Source organism: Chaetura pelagica, unplaced genomic scaffold (genome assembly GCF_000747805.2).
Source record: "Chaetura pelagica isolate M959 unplaced genomic scaffold, ChaPel_1.0 scaffold435, whole genome shotgun sequence".
NCBI lineage: Eukaryota > Metazoa > Chordata > Aves > Apodiformes > Apodidae > Chaetura > Chaetura pelagica.
This window is the reverse complement of record NW_009953312.1, coordinates 221,213-238,708: the sequence shown is the minus strand read 5'-3', so window position 1 is coordinate 238,708 and position 17,496 is coordinate 221,213. Positions and strand designations below refer to the sequence as shown.

The 17,496-nt window shown below is 35.6% G+C and overlaps 1 protein-coding gene across 1 annotated transcript in view; it reads right to left on the bottom strand.

Moving 5' to 3' along the window:
* Nucleotides 1-431: 431 nt before the first annotated feature.
* The window catches only part of CDH9 (cadherin 9, type 2 (T1-cadherin)), a 65,944-nt gene continuing 48,879 nt past the window's right edge, over nt 432-17,496 (bottom strand). Inside the window, exons 5-11 of the mRNA XM_009998079.1 lie at nt 17,255-17,442; nt 15,686-15,939; nt 14,227-14,363; nt 12,567-12,688; nt 4,291-4,408; nt 3,949-4,200; nt 432-1,251 (exon numbers count right to left, since the gene is read on the bottom strand). Coding sequence (XP_009996381.1) covers nt 770-1,251; nt 3,949-4,200; nt 4,291-4,408; nt 12,567-12,688; nt 14,227-14,363; nt 15,686-15,939; nt 17,255-17,442 — 1,553 coding nt within the window. The 3' untranslated portion in view covers nt 432-769. The remainder of the gene's footprint in view (nt 1,252-3,948; nt 4,201-4,290; nt 4,409-12,566; nt 12,689-14,226; nt 14,364-15,685; nt 15,940-17,254; nt 17,443-17,496) is intronic.

Sequence of the window (17,496 nt, the reverse complement as noted above, 5' to 3'; positions counted from 1 at the left end):
TATGGGGTCGAGTTTCAAGATGAAACTATATTATTATGCTATATAGTAATACACATTGCAAGGCAGACTGCATTTATTTATAATCACTTTTCATTTTTTTTTTTCTTTTTTCTACACTGCATTTCCATTACAGAGCACTGTCTTCATATAGTTCTTGAACAGTACATTTCGACCACTAATGCATTCAAAAATTAAGTATTGCACAATGTGCAGTTTTCTTTGTTCAGAAAAATTGGACAGCTCCATATGATTAACAAAGTACATGATTAAGTAGTGTTTTTATAAATACAAATTTATTTAATAAATATATAAAAATATAAATATACATATATAAAAATATCATGATGAATCAACACACTGACAATCATTAACTCAATAAATATGGCAGTAATATTAAGCTTTTTTTAAAGTATATTTTTGAGATTGTTACAATGCAAGTGCACACTGTCAACTCTAGTAGGAAAGGTAATGTAAAGCAATTTAAAAACCCTAAGTTTCCATCTCATTATTAAAGGCACAAAAAGCCTTTTATTGTCTTTTCATTGTCCATTAAAAAATTTCATCAGAGATTTCTAGACAGAGAGGGTGACCTAGATTTTTAAAAATCTAAATCATTCATATTCATTTACTTTTCTTATTGATTAATTACTAAAACAACACCTATTTTTTTGTAAATTTTTTATTCCCAAGAGAGAGTAGGCCACTTTATCTCGTGACGGAGACAAGAATTCCACTAACACTGACCATGTCACAGATTACTTTATCAATCTCAGTCACTGTCCTCTCCACCATACATATCTGCTAGTTTTTTAAACCGAGGTCCCCAGTCACTGAGGTAATCATAGTCTTGGTTTCCCTCTGCGGTAAGGGATTCCAGGGAGCTGAGTGAATTTGCTATGGAATCATTTCCTTCGTAGGCATATGTTGCTAATGAATCATAAGGAGGGGCAGCTGGGTCTGAATCATTTTCCTTTAACCTTCTACGAATAAAATCCTTGACATCAATGTTTTCCCAAAGAGGTGCAGTCTGTCTTATCTGAAATATAGTTTCTGGGATAACATCTCTTCTTATCTTACTTTCCTCCCTCGCTTCTGGATTTCTCAGTGTGCCAATGTCAAAAGCTTGGGTGTCTTCTTCCCCACCTCCTTCATCATTGTAGGTCACAATGTTGTCCCGAACATCATCTTTGGATACGATCAAAGGTTCTTTCTTCCTCTGTCTCTTGAGAGCCATAAACAACACAACTAATACTGAAAGGAAACAGAGGATAAATGAAGAAATGGGTAGTGAGAAATTAAATAAATGAACAAATATTCTACATTATCTGTTTAACTGGATAATTTTATGGCTAAGGTGGGATTTTTAGTAGGAAAATGGTGATAAAAACTATCTCCAAGCTGAAGATAAGAAGGAAAAATATTATTTTATAGCAGTCAAAAACTTAAGCCTTTTTAAATCTATGGGAGCAATTATTAAAATATTATACATTTGAAATAGATATACAATTAGGCTGAAGTCAAAAAGCAGACAATGTCTCAAAATGTATCATTCTACTAGAGTTTTATTTTAGTTTTGTGAAGTTCTGTCTTCCTGGCAGTCATTAAGGGTGATTTCATCAAATGTAGCTGAATCTCCTTGGCAAAAGTAATTCACACTCTTGAAAACCAGTGATTTAGGTATTCTTAAGTGCTTAAATCAGTTTTGAAAATGGGATCTACAGGTCCTTCTGAAGAACCTGAAGACTTTCAGCTGTCAATATTATTGACAAAACTACTTTTTACTTCAATGACTGCAAGAATTGAAATCCAATCTTTGCTACTAAATGTTTCTTTTAAAAAAACATGATCCCCTTAGTTTAAGAAACATTAGTTGAATAACTCTTCCTTTTTGAGAGGTAAGGATTGATATAAAATAACCTCTATTGAGGGAGATGAAAAACTGAAGTTGGGATTTGTAAATATCTTCTGGTGCCTAAATGCTATTGATTTCTGTAGGAATTCAATGCTTACATGCATTTAAAAATCTGATGCTAACTCTGGTAGCTGGAGTAATGGGAGAGGCCAGCAAGATCATCTGCCAATGAGGCACAACTACACATTACAAGAGTGCTGAGCACTTTTTCTTGAGTTTTAGGAGCAACGGTTTTACTCTGAGCTACTGAAGTACGGGTGAATAAAAGTAAAAACTAAGCATGCTGCTTGTAGGGAGAGAGGAACTGAGATCTTCCACGTGGTACAACGCTGTGAAAGTAAATGCTGTTCTCTTTTGGTTTGTTTGTAGCTTTGTATCCATACAAGAGCCATTATTTTAATGTTTTCCTAATGCTATACAAGTAATAATTGTACTGGTTACTGGTTTGAGCCAGGATGAAGCCAATTTTCCTTTTACAGCTTTTTGTTTGGTTGGTTGGTTGTTTTTTGGGTTGTTTTTTTTTGAGAGAGAGACAGAGAGACCCACTTATGTAAGTCTAAGAACTTAATACACAAGAGTAGGGCAGACCACTAAAAGGTTATAATGAAGTGTCTTTCACAGCCAGGTCTCTCATAGGTCCTTCTTATTTTGGACATGATGACACCAGTGCTATCCTAACACACTGTATCTTGCTGAACAATTAAATAAGGTACAGAGAACCACATCAGCTGTAGAGTATCAATTCTGTTTAGATCCTTTTTCAGCTTTATGTTAGTCTGGCTTCAGCTATGTCTGCAGATCTAAGAAGACCAGGGTCTCTGACCAAGGGACACAAAGTCATCACACTTGTTTTGCACAGCACTGGTCTGAGTGTGTTCTGAGTCCCGTGTGGTATTGCTGTGATCCTAAGGCACACTTTTATTTTTGTTTTTACTTCAGTGTTTCTGTGCTAAAGCATTGCAGCTGACCAGAGTGATGTTTTCATAGTAAGCAAGTAAGGGTATGTGTTTCATGGTACACATTTCATGCTCTATGTTGGGGAATGAAGGGTGGCTTTGAAGATGCAGGGCCTGTCGACAGGTGGAGAGCCAGATCTGGAAGAATTTGAGTACTAATTTTCTGCTGGAAGTAGTACCCTACAAATTTTGCTTCTCAGACTATGCCTGAGAAACACCTTGAGAAACTCAGGCTAGCTCATGTCTCATACTTTTCCTTTCCTATGCCAAACAGTATAGACATAATTCCTACATATTGCTCCTGTCCTAACAACCTCTGTGGTCCTCTGCATATTCACTGGAGGTAGCTCAAATCCAGTCTAAAAACTGAAAAAAAAAATAATAAAATCTCCTTAAAATTACATAAAATTACATCTGTAAACTTGTCACTGCCCTCTTGGCAAGATGATGGCACTTACAATGAGGCATTTTCTTGGTAGGTAAAGCATGGAAGTTGCAGGTTTTTTGTTCCTAACACCAGGTTATTAGCTAGCATTTATTCTAGTTCCTTCACATATCACCTCATCTTTTTAATGCTTTTACTCTCCCCTCACCCATCTAACTTCTGTGCTCAGGCTTTATTTAATCAGCTGCTCTTGCTACCACTTGCAAGCAATTGAACATTTCCCTTCTATGCTTTTGAACTAAATATTTCCTGAGTATTAAAATTATAAATAATTTGTTATTAAACAGGTAGGATAATTGATCTTTTTTTAATCAGTACAAAACTTATCATTCAGCTTCAGAATTATGATTTTGAAGTTAGATCTAAATAAAGATTTGTTTATAACATAAAACATCACTCAAAAAAATAACCCCAGTTTTTAAAATTTATTGAATTTATTTAACACTGATAGTCTCATTATTTTTTAACATTATTCTGAATAGTAATGAACAGCTCATAGGAGCTCCCTGTCCCACAAGAGGTACCACATCAAGTATGAAATCCTTTTCTGTGAATAAGGCGTTAACGAATATCAGTGGTCTGGAACTGAACAGATCTTTGCCTAGTCAGTTAAACATCTTATCACAAGTACTTGCCTAGCAGGATAATGATGCAGAGGAGAATGGCAATCAGTGCCCCCGTGCTGAGGCCAGCAGGGAGGAGCAAGGCCTCAGTGTTGCAGGACTGCATGTTCCCCCAGATGTCACAGGCACACACGCGAATGGTCAGCGTGCCAGTGCTGCTCTGGATGGGGTAGTCATTGTCAAATATTATGATTGGCAGGAGATAGGTATTCATCTTACTACGGCTGTATCCATTTCTTCTAGTCATAATTGCTGCTGTGTTATCTAGAATGGAAAAGCAGAATACAGAAGTGTTGCTGGATGAAGTTTTATGTGGAATGGGGGGTGGGAGGGATGGCACTGGTCAGCAGTTACCTTTGTTGTCTACAATTGAGAAGTTTGGATGAACAGCAAATTCTGGCACCAACTCAAAGAAAAATTTGTGTCCTCGAGGCGGTTCATCTTTGTCAACTGCACTCACAGTCTGTATCAGCTATGAAAAAAACCACATAATTTCACTCTATTTTAGAAATCTTGTGCTTGAAATAAGATGTCTGCTTCTCATGTCCAGTAAAAATCCAGTGAAACTCCATCTGAAGACACAAACTGATATCACAAGCCAAACGATCCTTGCGTAAACACAGGAGGGATTATAATAAGCAACTTGTTTTACTCTTTAAACACATAACAAAGGATGGAGAAGGGGCCAGTCCTCACTGCAAGCCAGCTGTGTGTTTTGATTTGTACTCAGTATCTTGCAATAATACAGAAGCAATTGCCCTTCTGAATGAGCCATAAACCTCCTGTGGCCTCATGTAGCAATGACACAGAGTAGTGTATAAACCAGTTGTTAAGTGTATGTAATTCCCAGACCCCCGCATCTGCTCCTGGCAATAAACTGGTGCACTGCCCTGGCAGGATACTAGGTTCTCCTGAGGTAATAATAAGCAATGCCTTGCTCCCTCCTAAATGAAATCTCTGGATGTGGAGATTTATAGTTGCCCTAACAAGGCCACTCAAATGCAGCTGGGAGGGACCGATAGTAGTGCCAGCATAAGGTCAGAGCAGAGTAGACCGAAAAATAAAGGCTTCATAAGTACCTCTGAATTGCACAGGTTCTCCCGTTGCAGCAAATAATGTAAAAAATAGGTGCACTATATATATATATAACATATATATATAACATATCTATATCTATATGCTAGCAATTTAACTTTTTCTATCTGTCTGCTTCTAGACTGATAGAGGCTAAGGAAAACAGCTGTAGAACTGAGGAAGGAAAAGCTACCTGAGAACAGCTGTGGTTTGTGAAATGACTTGCAACAGTTAACAAACACCATGAGTTGTAGTAACTCCAGAGAGCTGTATGATAATGACTGCTATGTCCTTTGCACTCCCTAGTGGGTATCTCACTGGAGAGTGACCCTTACTCCACTTTGGCTTGCAAGGGCGTGTTTCAGTTCAGTCACAAAATGAGAAAGCTTGGTGGTCTGAGAATGGGAGTAGACTTCCAGTGAGGATGCTGCAATGCAGTACAGGTGAGTTCCTACAGTGTGCCAACTTAAAGGCAGAAAGAGCTCAGCAGTCAAAATTGTTTATTTCAAAGCCATGAGAGAGCCTATGTCTGTCTTGAGGTTTTCACTGTTTCCAGCATGCACTGTCCTGATATCCTACAGACGTCAAAGATGCTTGGTATCAAAGACTTACTTCATGGCTTTTTTTTCTGTTTTCCAGGGAAAATACATCATGATGTCTTCAAGAAATACAGTAATTGACTGGTAACACTGATACAATTTTTAAGCTTTGCATTAATCAAGTAAGGAATGGTTTTTTCTTATGTACTTTCTCTGAACATCAGCTTGAGTGGGACTTGAGGATAAATTTGGGAGGGTATTTAGCATCTCTCAGGATGAAACAGTGTATTAGGCAAATACATTTATAGAGTTACCAAAAATATTAAAGTGGTTTTCTTACTGTGTTATTCAGAAACATGCCACTGCTAGTGCTATACTGCACAATGAGTATTTTGGCCCATTTTTTGGTAGTTACTTTTGGTATACTCTTGTTATAGCTAATAATATTGTTATAAAACAAAATAGTAGTGAATGTTTGAATTTGGCTCATTCTCTTCCTAGCAGCTGCTTCTAAAATAACCACTTTTTTTTTTCTTTTTTTTTGTAATATAATTTGCTTTTTATATTTGAGACATATTGAGGAACTTAAAAGGCAATTTTTGATCAGCCTTGTTCAAGAGAATGTGACTACGCTGAAGGCAGGATTTTGCAGTTTTTCTAAGTGTGGTTATAATAATAACATATTAAGGTCTCTTCACTTCTAAAGCATTTGATGATCACTGGTTGTTAGATTTTTAATTTATTTTTATTTTAGCTGCTTCCCAAGATTGGTCAAATCCCTGTTTATGGCAAAGTAGCCTGTTCAGTATTTTGCTGAGTTTCTAACTATGTTCACATTTTTCTAATGTCCCATTGCTTTTCTTTTTAAAATAATCTGCCTCTGAGAGTGGCAATACAGAAGCAAGACCAGAATTGTCTTTTTGCATTGCTTAATGGAAAAAAATGAAATATTACTAAAAAAAAAAATAATTAAAAAAAATAGTTCTGAGAGGACTAAAATACCAAATACAAATGAGAAATTTTTCCTTTCCCATTTTTACATGTTTGAAAAGACACAAAAAGTGTCAAAGTATCAGAGGGAAGGGAGAGAATTAGTATAAGTGGTAGTATTTCTGCAATTACTTGCTGAAAAACTCAAGGAGAAAATATCCTGATATAATAGCTACCAGAAATTGAAGATGAGTATCTTGGGGCTTTTTGAGATGTAATCAGTGAGATGTTTCCAAGATCTGCAGTTGATTCCCTTCATGTGTAAATCACATGGAGGAGGACTATTGTGCCAAGAACAGAGGAACCTAATTACATTGAAAACTTATTGTTGAGAGAAAGGCTGAAGAAGAAAAAAACAATAAACAAGACAATTTATTACCTACTCTAACTATTGGCTGCATAAATTGTGAACTAGTTGTTCTTCCACCAGGAAATATGGGATAAAAGAACAATGAGAAAAGATGTTTGCAGGTGAATTTTCCTATATTATGAATAAGTGAAAGGAAATGAGTAATGTTATTAAGTTTGTTGGTTGGTTGTTTTTTTTCCTAGTTATGCAGCTGAAAATAATAGAGAATGATGTTAATAATAATCACTGCAGAAATGAAAGAGGTGTTGCTATTTTTATTTTAAGAGTCACAGTTATATGAAAAACAAACTATTTTCATGTACATTTTGTGATTTCATGTTTGAAATTCATTCTTCAATTTTGAAGCAGTTCTGGACATAGACTTATGATAACTCTTCACCAGGAGTTCAGAGAAAGGTCTCTGACATTGTAAGATTTATGAGGGAAGAGTTATTTCAGGAAAATTACTTTTACTCAAATATGTTTTAAGCATATCAGACATATGGAAGGTAAAATATATTCCCATTTTTTTTCTTTCTTCCATAGTTTTCTTAGTGAATGAGAACAGTTTGGAAAATACAGCATTATAGTGAGGATTATGTGTGCATATGCATGTGTACTTCTGTGTGTTTAAAGAAACAGTCTCATACTCTTGATAGTTTCATATTGCATACATTTAAGTATTAGAGGTCACTTGTTTTTAAGGGTACCGAAAATTTAAACTTAGTCATTGAAATAAAATTTACTCTTAAGTGTTACAGACAAAGTGCTTGTAGCAGCTTGACAATATAAAATGAGTTATGAATGAGGAATTATTCCCACTGAAAAAAACAACTATTGAAGAATTTCTTACATGACGAAGCTTGAGATTCTGTTAAAGGTTTGTACCTATTTCCCACTGGCATGACTTTTTTTCAGATGTGGAAATGGTTCAATTATAATAGTGTTTTGCAGGATTTTTTCCCCTGTATACTGTATTTTTAAGGCTATGTATTACCCCACTGTCATAATTGTGATTGCAGATTATACTCAGCCATTGCATAGCTATTTATATTCATCTCTTAAAAAGTGATTAGGGATGAAAAGACTACCTAGTAGCATACCCTTAATATGTATCTGGGACATCTTTACACACAACCTGCTCTTCAGTGTTGTTCAGGATGTTTTAAAGACAGAAAGTGAGTAAAAGCTAAGTGGGGGCATTCTGAAATAGCAAGGGTCCCTGTGCACTTCAAGGCATGTCCTCACTGTTCCTAAGGCTGCATTTGTGGACATGGAAAACTACACAAGTAGGAGACTTGGGTCATTGGCTTCCTCTAAAAGGGATATAGGAACCGTTAAAGCAAATGTTAAGCTAGTTTTGCGTCTTTAACAGTACAGAGGTCACCATCAGCTAGAGACTTTTTAGATGGGCTCTTGTGCGTGCACTGGCTTGGCATCTCATGTAAATAAGTTACAGTTGCACATTGGCTCCAGGTTACAGACTTTAAAAATACAACAGTGTGCTTCAGACAGATTCTTGAAAGGTTCATTGGAGAAAGCTGAGCAAGATGAGGTGGACAGATGCAATATGTTTTCAGGTTAAACATTTCTACTATAGAACAATCTTGGAGGACTGGTTTTGTCATTCTTGGAATTTATTGAACTTGGGTTTGTGCTACAAATATTTCTCAAGGATCTGGAAAAATCTCAGTATTATCTCTGCAATAAAGTATGGAAAGAAGTACTGTGAGAGACACTGCGCTTTTGACAATCATCAGAATGTATTAGCATGCAAATACTATGGGAGAATGCTGGAAGAGAAACTTGGTGTTTCCCCCATCCCTTCTTTCTCTTTCCCCTTTTCCTGCCTGTACAGTCTGGTAGGTGCAATCAGAAACTAATCTTGAATGTATTAACAACACAGCCTACTGTGAGTGTGTGGGATGATGATTTTGTAGATTTTGAAGTGCTTACGTTTCTTTTGGAATGAAGAAATAGTATAGTCCAAATGTCCCCACATAAAATGTTTCAAAAGCAATCCAGCTGTCAGTGGATGCCCATCTTGTCATCTTGTGGCTTGAATAAATGCAGGTATTCAGGCACAATACTAGCCTATACATGCGTATGGTTCGAACTGCAGAAAGCAGCATCCATCACATATGTGTGAACTTGAATAGACCTTTGATCTTGATGGTTTACCTCTTCAGAAATCTTTTTAAATGCCTAACACTTAACAAAACCTCATGTTTGGAAATGCAAAACAGTTTGGTTTTCAAGTCATTTCTCTGTTCCACAAACGTGTTTTCAGTTCTAAAGCAGGACTGAATGTTTATCAGAAGTTGGAAAATCCTCCCTTGCACTCCAATTCTTACTTCAAAAGAGAGACAGACAGTTAGCATGGGTCTCTCACTAAATCAAGCCAATAGGTGTCTACCTAGAGAAGGCAGCTACAATGTATAAATAACTTGTGACTAATAGTCAGCAACAGGCACATGAAAAATGTGATGTCTGCTGCATCTGAAAAAGGGAGAGGTAGACTAATGAAAAGTCTGCCAGCTTTCTGAATGAGGAAACAAGCCTTTTCTCTGTTCTGAGAGCCCCTGAATGGCAGGAAAGAATGCCATTCAAAGAATGCCTCCATCAGTGGAGGGGGGGGGGGGGGAAGGGGAAAAAAAAAAAGCAAACCAGGTTACTTTCTTAAATTGTTATCGATGAGTAGTGAAATTACTTACATCATTAATAGCAAATAGTTCAGTTACATCAGTCTCCTTTTCAAGTAAATCTTCCTGGTTTCCATGGAGAGGACTCATCCTCTAATCCAGCTAAAAACTCCAAATTAATTCCCTTGACAAGGGCATGGGACAACTTGTAACAGAGCCATCCACACAACAGTCCCTGGGGCTCTAGCATGCCGTCAGAGGATAAGAGATTTCTAAATTTTGCAAGAGGAAGGCTATGTCATACTTTTTTTTAGCCAATGTATCGGCCAATGGAACAGGACTCACATGGTAACAAATCTGTTCCAGCCTAATGAAAGCAGTTGTTTATGCACCTCTAGTGCACCCTCAGTCATACCATTGTTGTTTAGAGACAAAAGAGAGCCAGGGAAGGAGGAGAGACTAGGATTTTTTTTCCTCTGACACTCCTCAAACTATCTGAAAAACACAATGAATGTAGCCTAGAAGATCTGCTAATGTTGAGAATGAGTAATGTCACTTGGTGGCAGAGAGCAATGTTTGATCATTCTGACTGTTTCCTGATGCACCTGAGATTCAGAGGGTGCTGGTGTGATTTAAAAAAAAAAATTAAAAAAAAATAAATATATATATATATATACACATATATATATTAACTAAATGTATTTATCTTCTCAGTCTAGCACTCCTGATGTGGGAAACAGCTGTAGAAGCACTGCTGTGATGTGTCTAGAAGCAATAATGATTTTAACAAGACAGCTACTTTAGCTGGTCTCTAAATAAGTTGCAGTGGTACTAAATGAACACAACATGATCTTTATTGTATTATAGGAGAACTGCTAAACATGGGCAATCCTGGCTATGTGGAACCTGGCATCCTTGGCCAAAGTATTGAAGTTTGTATTTCTATATTCATTGCTATTTTTAGGCACCAAAATAAAAGTAGTCTCGTATACTGGAGGTAATCTTTTTCCTGAAATACTAAATCAACTAATTGTAGATGTCCAGATATGAACTCAGATCCCTGTCTTGAGGAATCCAATTGTTAACAAATAGATGAACATTCTGCAGCTACATATGATGCACACTCTGTATCTAGTGTTTTTGTGGATTTTTACAATTAGAGAAATAATTCCTGGGGTGACATTGGTATGTTAGAATAACACTGAGGTCTGAATAACAATACGCCTATATAATGGACCTCTGACATCTCTGTTGTTAGACAAGCACAGAATTTACCAGAAACTGAAATGACATTTTATACATGAATGGTTATTTCATGAAGTATGCTAGTCTAGATGGAAACTAGGTTAAGAAAACTGACAAGTAGTATGCCTGGATTAAATTTAGTTCAAATATATGACAAAACCTGTGTTCGCTGGTATTCTTATCTGACAGTTTTATTCACTGTTTAAGACATGATATTCTGATCATAAACCTCAGGTTTTATAAAAGGTGCTACTTGTTAATGTTTCTGATGTTATAATTTCTTCCATTGTTTTGTCTTGAGTAATCATTGGCTTTGGTATGCAAGTCCTCTACTGATGTCGTTCACATCACAAATAGTCAGACTTCTTTGAATAAAAACCTAAAATAATGGTCAAGTATCTCTTCAAAGCCAAGTGATTTTACTCAAAGTATACTGTGCCTTTCTAACCCACCTACCCAAATTGCAGTATTAGGTAGAATGAATTAAAAATAGGTACAATGGAATGCAAACGCCAGCAATCCACTGTATAATATTTTTATTTTTATTTAGTTTTTACTTTCATTAATCTTTCAGATAATTTCATTATCTATAATTCTGTGGGACCTGAAATTCCAGATTCGTCTCAGGTACTACTGATGCTACTTTCAGTGCCCCACTTGGTACTATGTTACATACAACACTGGGCCGTCACCAAGATAAAACACAAATGCTTCCTATGGTTTATCTGTATTCCCAAGCTGTGTAAAGCCTTTAAGTGTTCTATGTCTAAGGAAAAACAAAATATCCTACATTCTGATCTTTTCCACATACTTTTCATGAAATCAGACCAAGGATGAATTTAGAGCTCCACTCTGGACTTTCCCCACTAGACTAGGAATCCGCTGAGGTTTGTGCTAGCAAAAATAATTTTAAGCTTCTTCTTCCACTCAAAAATACATCAGTTTTGAGAAGAGACTCATGCATGGACTTAGGCCCATGATTAAAAGAAAAACTCTAGATACTCAATCTGCTATTAAATCCAGTTATTTGGCAAACACATTCAGAATTAAAAATCAGAAAAACATGCATCTTTCTTCACAGGATGTAAAACTGAAAAGCTGACTGGCATTAGCATTAATAGATGTTGGTTGTAGGGGTAGTAATATTAAAAGATTTCTGTAATATCCTGGCTCTGAGTTCTGTCAATCTTTTCTCAATTCTAAGTTATCAGTTCATTTACTTTATGAATCCTGTTATTGACTTTTTAGATTATTACAGACCTGTTAAGATAGTTTAGAAAGGGATATATATTTTGACCAAAAGTAAGTCAACTCCAAATGGAAGACAATCTTACAATGGGAACAGCTTTTTTTTTTTTTTTTTTTTTTTGTAAAAGTTTATTTTTCATATCTGTACTGAAGCATAATAAAAGATTTTCCTGCTTTCTATGAAGGTGTAGCTACATTAACAAGGGCTTTTAAAAGAATCCAGAAAGAAATTTGATTATCAACCTGTATAAAGATTTTGTAGCATTATGCATACCTGGTTCTGAAAAATATTTTCTGATACTAGGAATGAAAAAAAATCTTAAAGCACAATTTTGTATTATATACTATGTTGTTATACTAGGGTAAAATTCAGCATCTTTTGTCTTTTAAACCATATCTGAATCAAGTGGTAGTTTCTGTAGAAGGTAAGGAATAAAGAGGGTGAGTTGGTTTGCTGTTGTTCAAAGTAAAACACATTTAAGTCTTCATAATGGTATTTCATGACAGTTTCATTATAAGTTCTTCAGTAGCATGTTTGTTTACCTGTCCTGCTTTTGCATTTTCGCAAACAAATGTTTCATAGTATTTGGCAAATTCTGGTGCATGATCATTTATGTCTAAAATCCGGATGAAGACAGGTATCTGGCTGCTTTGTTTAGGATTATCTGAAACAAGAAAATTATTTATATTACAATGCCAAGATTTTCAGTCCAGGTCTATGAAAAGACTTGAAATTATCTAATTTTTTTTTTTCAATAAACATTAAAAATGTACATTTGCTTTTATTATATTAAAACAAATATATTTCATTTTCTACTGACATGCAGTTCTTATGCATAAAAGCCCTATTTATATTTGAAACAAATTTTTCTATTGTGGTACATATATTTTGAAAAAAATATAAATTATATTTAAATTGATATGCATTAAAAGCAGATCACTGAGTTATTATTGACTCATATTCCACACATCAGGGCAGTAAATGACTAATTACAAAAGCTTTTTCCTGAGGTTGAGCTGTCAATAAATTTACTTGTTCAAATCAGTGACGCAATTAAAGTGTCAGTCAAAGACACCACCCCCCTAAAAATCCAAACACAAACACCAAACCAAAGCCAAACCAAACCAAAATTTCTCCCCAAAATGTAAAAAAAATAAAAATGAACAAACAAAAAAAACCTCCAAAACAAACAAACTAAACTAAACTAAACTAAACTAAACTAAAATAAAATAAAATAAAATAAAATAAAAGATATGTAGATGTTATTATCAACTGGTTTTCACAAGCTTCACCTCTAATGTCAAGTAGTTGCTGGAGATGGATCTTGCAATACACATATTGAAAATGGAGACCGTATTTGACCAAAAATGAAAAAGCATTTATAAGTAAAAGGTTTCAGCCTTCTGAAAATGAGGCATAATTCCTCTCTTCACATTACCCTACTTCCAGACTGTTAAGCACATAGACCCCTGGGGAATCTATAGGGAGAATGAAGAAAGGGAGAAAAGTTGTTCCTTAAAAACAGTATTTGTCCCCTCTGGTGACTGTTATCAGTTGTCTGGAAAGAACAGACAGGCAAGAGAGATCTAAAAGGGTTCAACAGAGTAGTAAAGAATCCATATAAGACCTAGTGCCAGAGGTTGCTTCAGAAATGGAGGGGAAAGAATTTCCTCTAGTCTTGGCTTCAAAAGCTCTGGCAGGGGGGTTGGACTCAATGATCATCTGAGGTCCCTTCTAATCCCTAATATTCTGTGATACTGTTGTAATTTCTGCGATAAGTTAAAATGATTGATGTAAAGCATAATTTCATCCTCTGCTTACAGCAGTCATTCTAAAAAGGTATTATTTGTACATCCTGAGCATATTTTTCCCAAGGATTTTCCCAAAGCCTTAGCTTAGGATAAAGCCAGTGTATCACACCTGCACCAAATTATTTGGTGGGAATTCTCAGAGAAACAATTAACTTGTCTAATGTATAGTGTACACGGTTTTGTTGAGCATGAGAATTCCAAATTATCTTTTCATAAAGGGACAAAGATAATCCTAAAGTAGTAAACTGAACTTTTAGATGTGCATTTAAAGATACTCTATTTATTGATAATATCTGAATAAGAGAATGAAACAAGATATATCTAGATACCGTAGAAATTCAGTGTTTTCTCAGTGTTAATGTTCTTCCAAGATAAATGATCTCCAACTTACTGATTTCAGTTGCTATGACAGTGATGTTATGCCAGGGTGTTTCTTCCCGGTCAAGTGGCTTTGAGATGAATAAAGATCCATTTCCTGAATAGATGTTGAATATTCTGTCAAGGTCAGTGTGTCGATCCACAGAATATCTGTCAAGATACTATACAGGTAAGTATCACTGTCTCCTGTTGCAGTCTTTAGATTATGTCACAGTCACCTCTGTAAGTTTTCTAATGTTACCTGTGGTTAATCAAGAATGTTTTATTTCCAATTAACCTAAGCTTTCCTGTAGTAGCCTGAGAAGTGCAGCATATTACAAATACTGAGAAACAATTTTTTAAGGGTAGTGAGCTGGATGAAGACCAAAGTATTTATGTGGGAAGTTTATATAGCTTGATATTTGAAATTACATTTTAGCTTATGAAATGAATGCTGGAAAAATAACTAAAAATGAACATTCTTAGATTATATTTTTGCAAATTAATTGTTTCTTTGAGAACTCAGTCATCAAAGGACACATTGAGTTGATTATGTATCAATTTATAGCAAGATATTTTTGAGATATTACAAGTACCATCAAAATCACTGGAAAAAAAACTTTTAAGACTAGTTATTGTTTAAGATGGAAATTCTTAAAATCTTATTTGTGACACTTGCTTTTCTTTGTTCTTTCAAAGTAAGGAAAAACTTGTTTTACAGGGTTTTTTTCTAAATTAGTCTAGTACTTACCAGTCACTATCAAGTCAAATTAAAATTTTAAATATAGATTACTTAAAATATTTTATTTTCTTCTTCCTCTCACAGCTCCAACTCCAAAATGTACTGCTGCAGATCATGACAGCCTTGTTCAGAAATGCAGAATTCAAGTTTCCTAATCAGTTGCATGGTAAATACACAAATTCCAGTGCTGTGTTTGTCACTGCAGATAATAGCAGATGGCTAACAATTACAGCAATTTCACAGCACTGAGCTCTTACCTCTAATTGCTACAACTTTTTCGCAATGATTTGTTATTTAATACAGTGTGATAACTAAATAGTTAAGCTATGGAACCTGTTGGACAATGTTTTGTCTACAGGATTATGAAACTAGAGAAAACTGACTGCTGTGAACCAGCATGAAGTAGTAGCTGGTTGAAATACACAATTTGGAGTATTTTACATAGGTTTGACTTTGGAAACATGGTATACAAGGATAATCGTAGAATGGTTTTGTGAAAATCCTGGAACATTATGCCAGATAAATGCTGACCTCTCCTTTCTTTTCATCTGGTACCTATAGGCTGTCCTTCAGAAGCATACCCTGCACTGTTAACTTTGTTTGCCTTCACAAACTCTCTCTGCTTGATACTTTTCAGTAGCCCCTATGGGCTTAATTACTCAATTGGTGACTATTACACTACACTTTCATCACACTTTATATGTGAGGCTTGACAAACATCTAAAGCATTTTATATTGTGCAATAACTTACTTTATTGCATTCTTTGTTATATCAGGATCTTGGGCTACAACCTGTCCAATAATGCTTCCTTCCTTGGCATCTTCATCTACCTCTATTAAATACCAGGGTCTGCTGAACACCGGAGGTTCATCTATGTCTTCCAGAGAAATTTTGACCAAAGTTGTGTCTTTGAATGGCCCCAGCTGAAGAAAACGAGGATCAGGGTGAGTGTTGGTTGCTTCCACTCTCAAGGCGTACAACATCTTGTTTTCAAAATCCAGATACTGAGGAGCCAATAACAATAAAAAAGAAAATTTTCACTTTACAAGAAATATAAGTAAATTTTAAAATGCTGAATCAGAAGTATTTTAGGAGCAAAAGCTCTAAAATTGAATTCATCTTGGAGAAAATGGAGTATATTAGGTTTTTTCTAGGTATAAGAAAAATAAGGAGTATTATAGGTTAGCAAGGCAATTATGATCCCTCTGCCAACTACTTGTTCAGATTCCTGGAAAACCAGGAGGGTTCCATCTACAGAGAAAGCAAAAGTGGGAAAGAAACAGTGAAGTTTGACTTAATCCACAAGTAGGAGTTGCTGACGGTCTTATTTGTCTCATCTCATTGGTAGGAACCAGAAAAAATTATCCCAGTTTTTAAGTACTCTCTGTCCTATTTTCGTTTTTCTTACTCTTCCCCTACTACCATCTACTCTTGCCTATTTTGCATCAAGAGCAACCCAGACCTGTCCCCGCTCTCCACATTCTAGAGTGAAAAGAAAAACTATGAAATCTGATTTCTGTTCTATGTGACATATATATTATGTGTAGCCATTTATGCATCTGTACATGTACATTCATATATGCACACATACACACACATGCACATACATAAATACATGTATGTTTCCAAAATATGTGTCTAGTTATATGTTATATATATATATATGTAGATATGAATAACTGATGTGTTCAGTCAGAATAGAAACAAAAGTAGTATTCAGTGTTAAACAGTCTGAACACCAATAAGTAACCAATAAATTTATCAGAAATGGTATTTTGGATTAAATTTCTGCCCGTGTCTTTGCTCTTTGGACTGCCATTAGAGAAGATGTAACAACTTAAGTTTCGCCAAGACTGGACTTAAAGTAGGACAGATTTTAGGTAGCAGTGATAACTGAGTGTTGGACAGATTAGAGAAAGACATTTTAGCCTTGGAGGTGTAAGTTCATCAAATTTCGGGTGAGCCTCTAACCTTAGTGAGCCTTACTGCAGCATTCAGCTGACAAATCCCACTGTGAACTGAACCTCTCCAGCTTTTCACAGCCCTAATTTGAAAGTAATGTCTGCGAGAGTATATCTACTGAACAGAAAACAGACACTGAAATATTGGCTTATGTGAAGTGACATTCCAATAAATTTCCCTTGAGACTTGAAAATAACAGGTATCTGCTGAGGAAAGAGAAGAACAAAACTAATACAATGACTCCGTGGCAGCCTGACCCTTTGTGAGATCTACTCTCCTTTCCCCTGAAAAAAGAAAAATAACCATAACACCTGGAGAGCTAAGTATATATATAAAAAAGAGGGAGAAAATATAAACCTTTTTGACAATTATAATCCCCTCCTGTGTGTCCTTGTCAGTGATGATATCAAACATGTCTGATCCATCTCCATTGGAGATGCTATACTCAATCTCTGCATTTTCGCCCACATCAGGGTCATTGGCTTTAATTCTGCCAAGAGGAGTCCCAGGTGGTGCAGACTCAGGAGAGCTGAACTGGTAGGTACCTGGAAGAGCAAAATCAAGCATTTATTATTTTATTAAGCTTTTTTTTCCTGCTG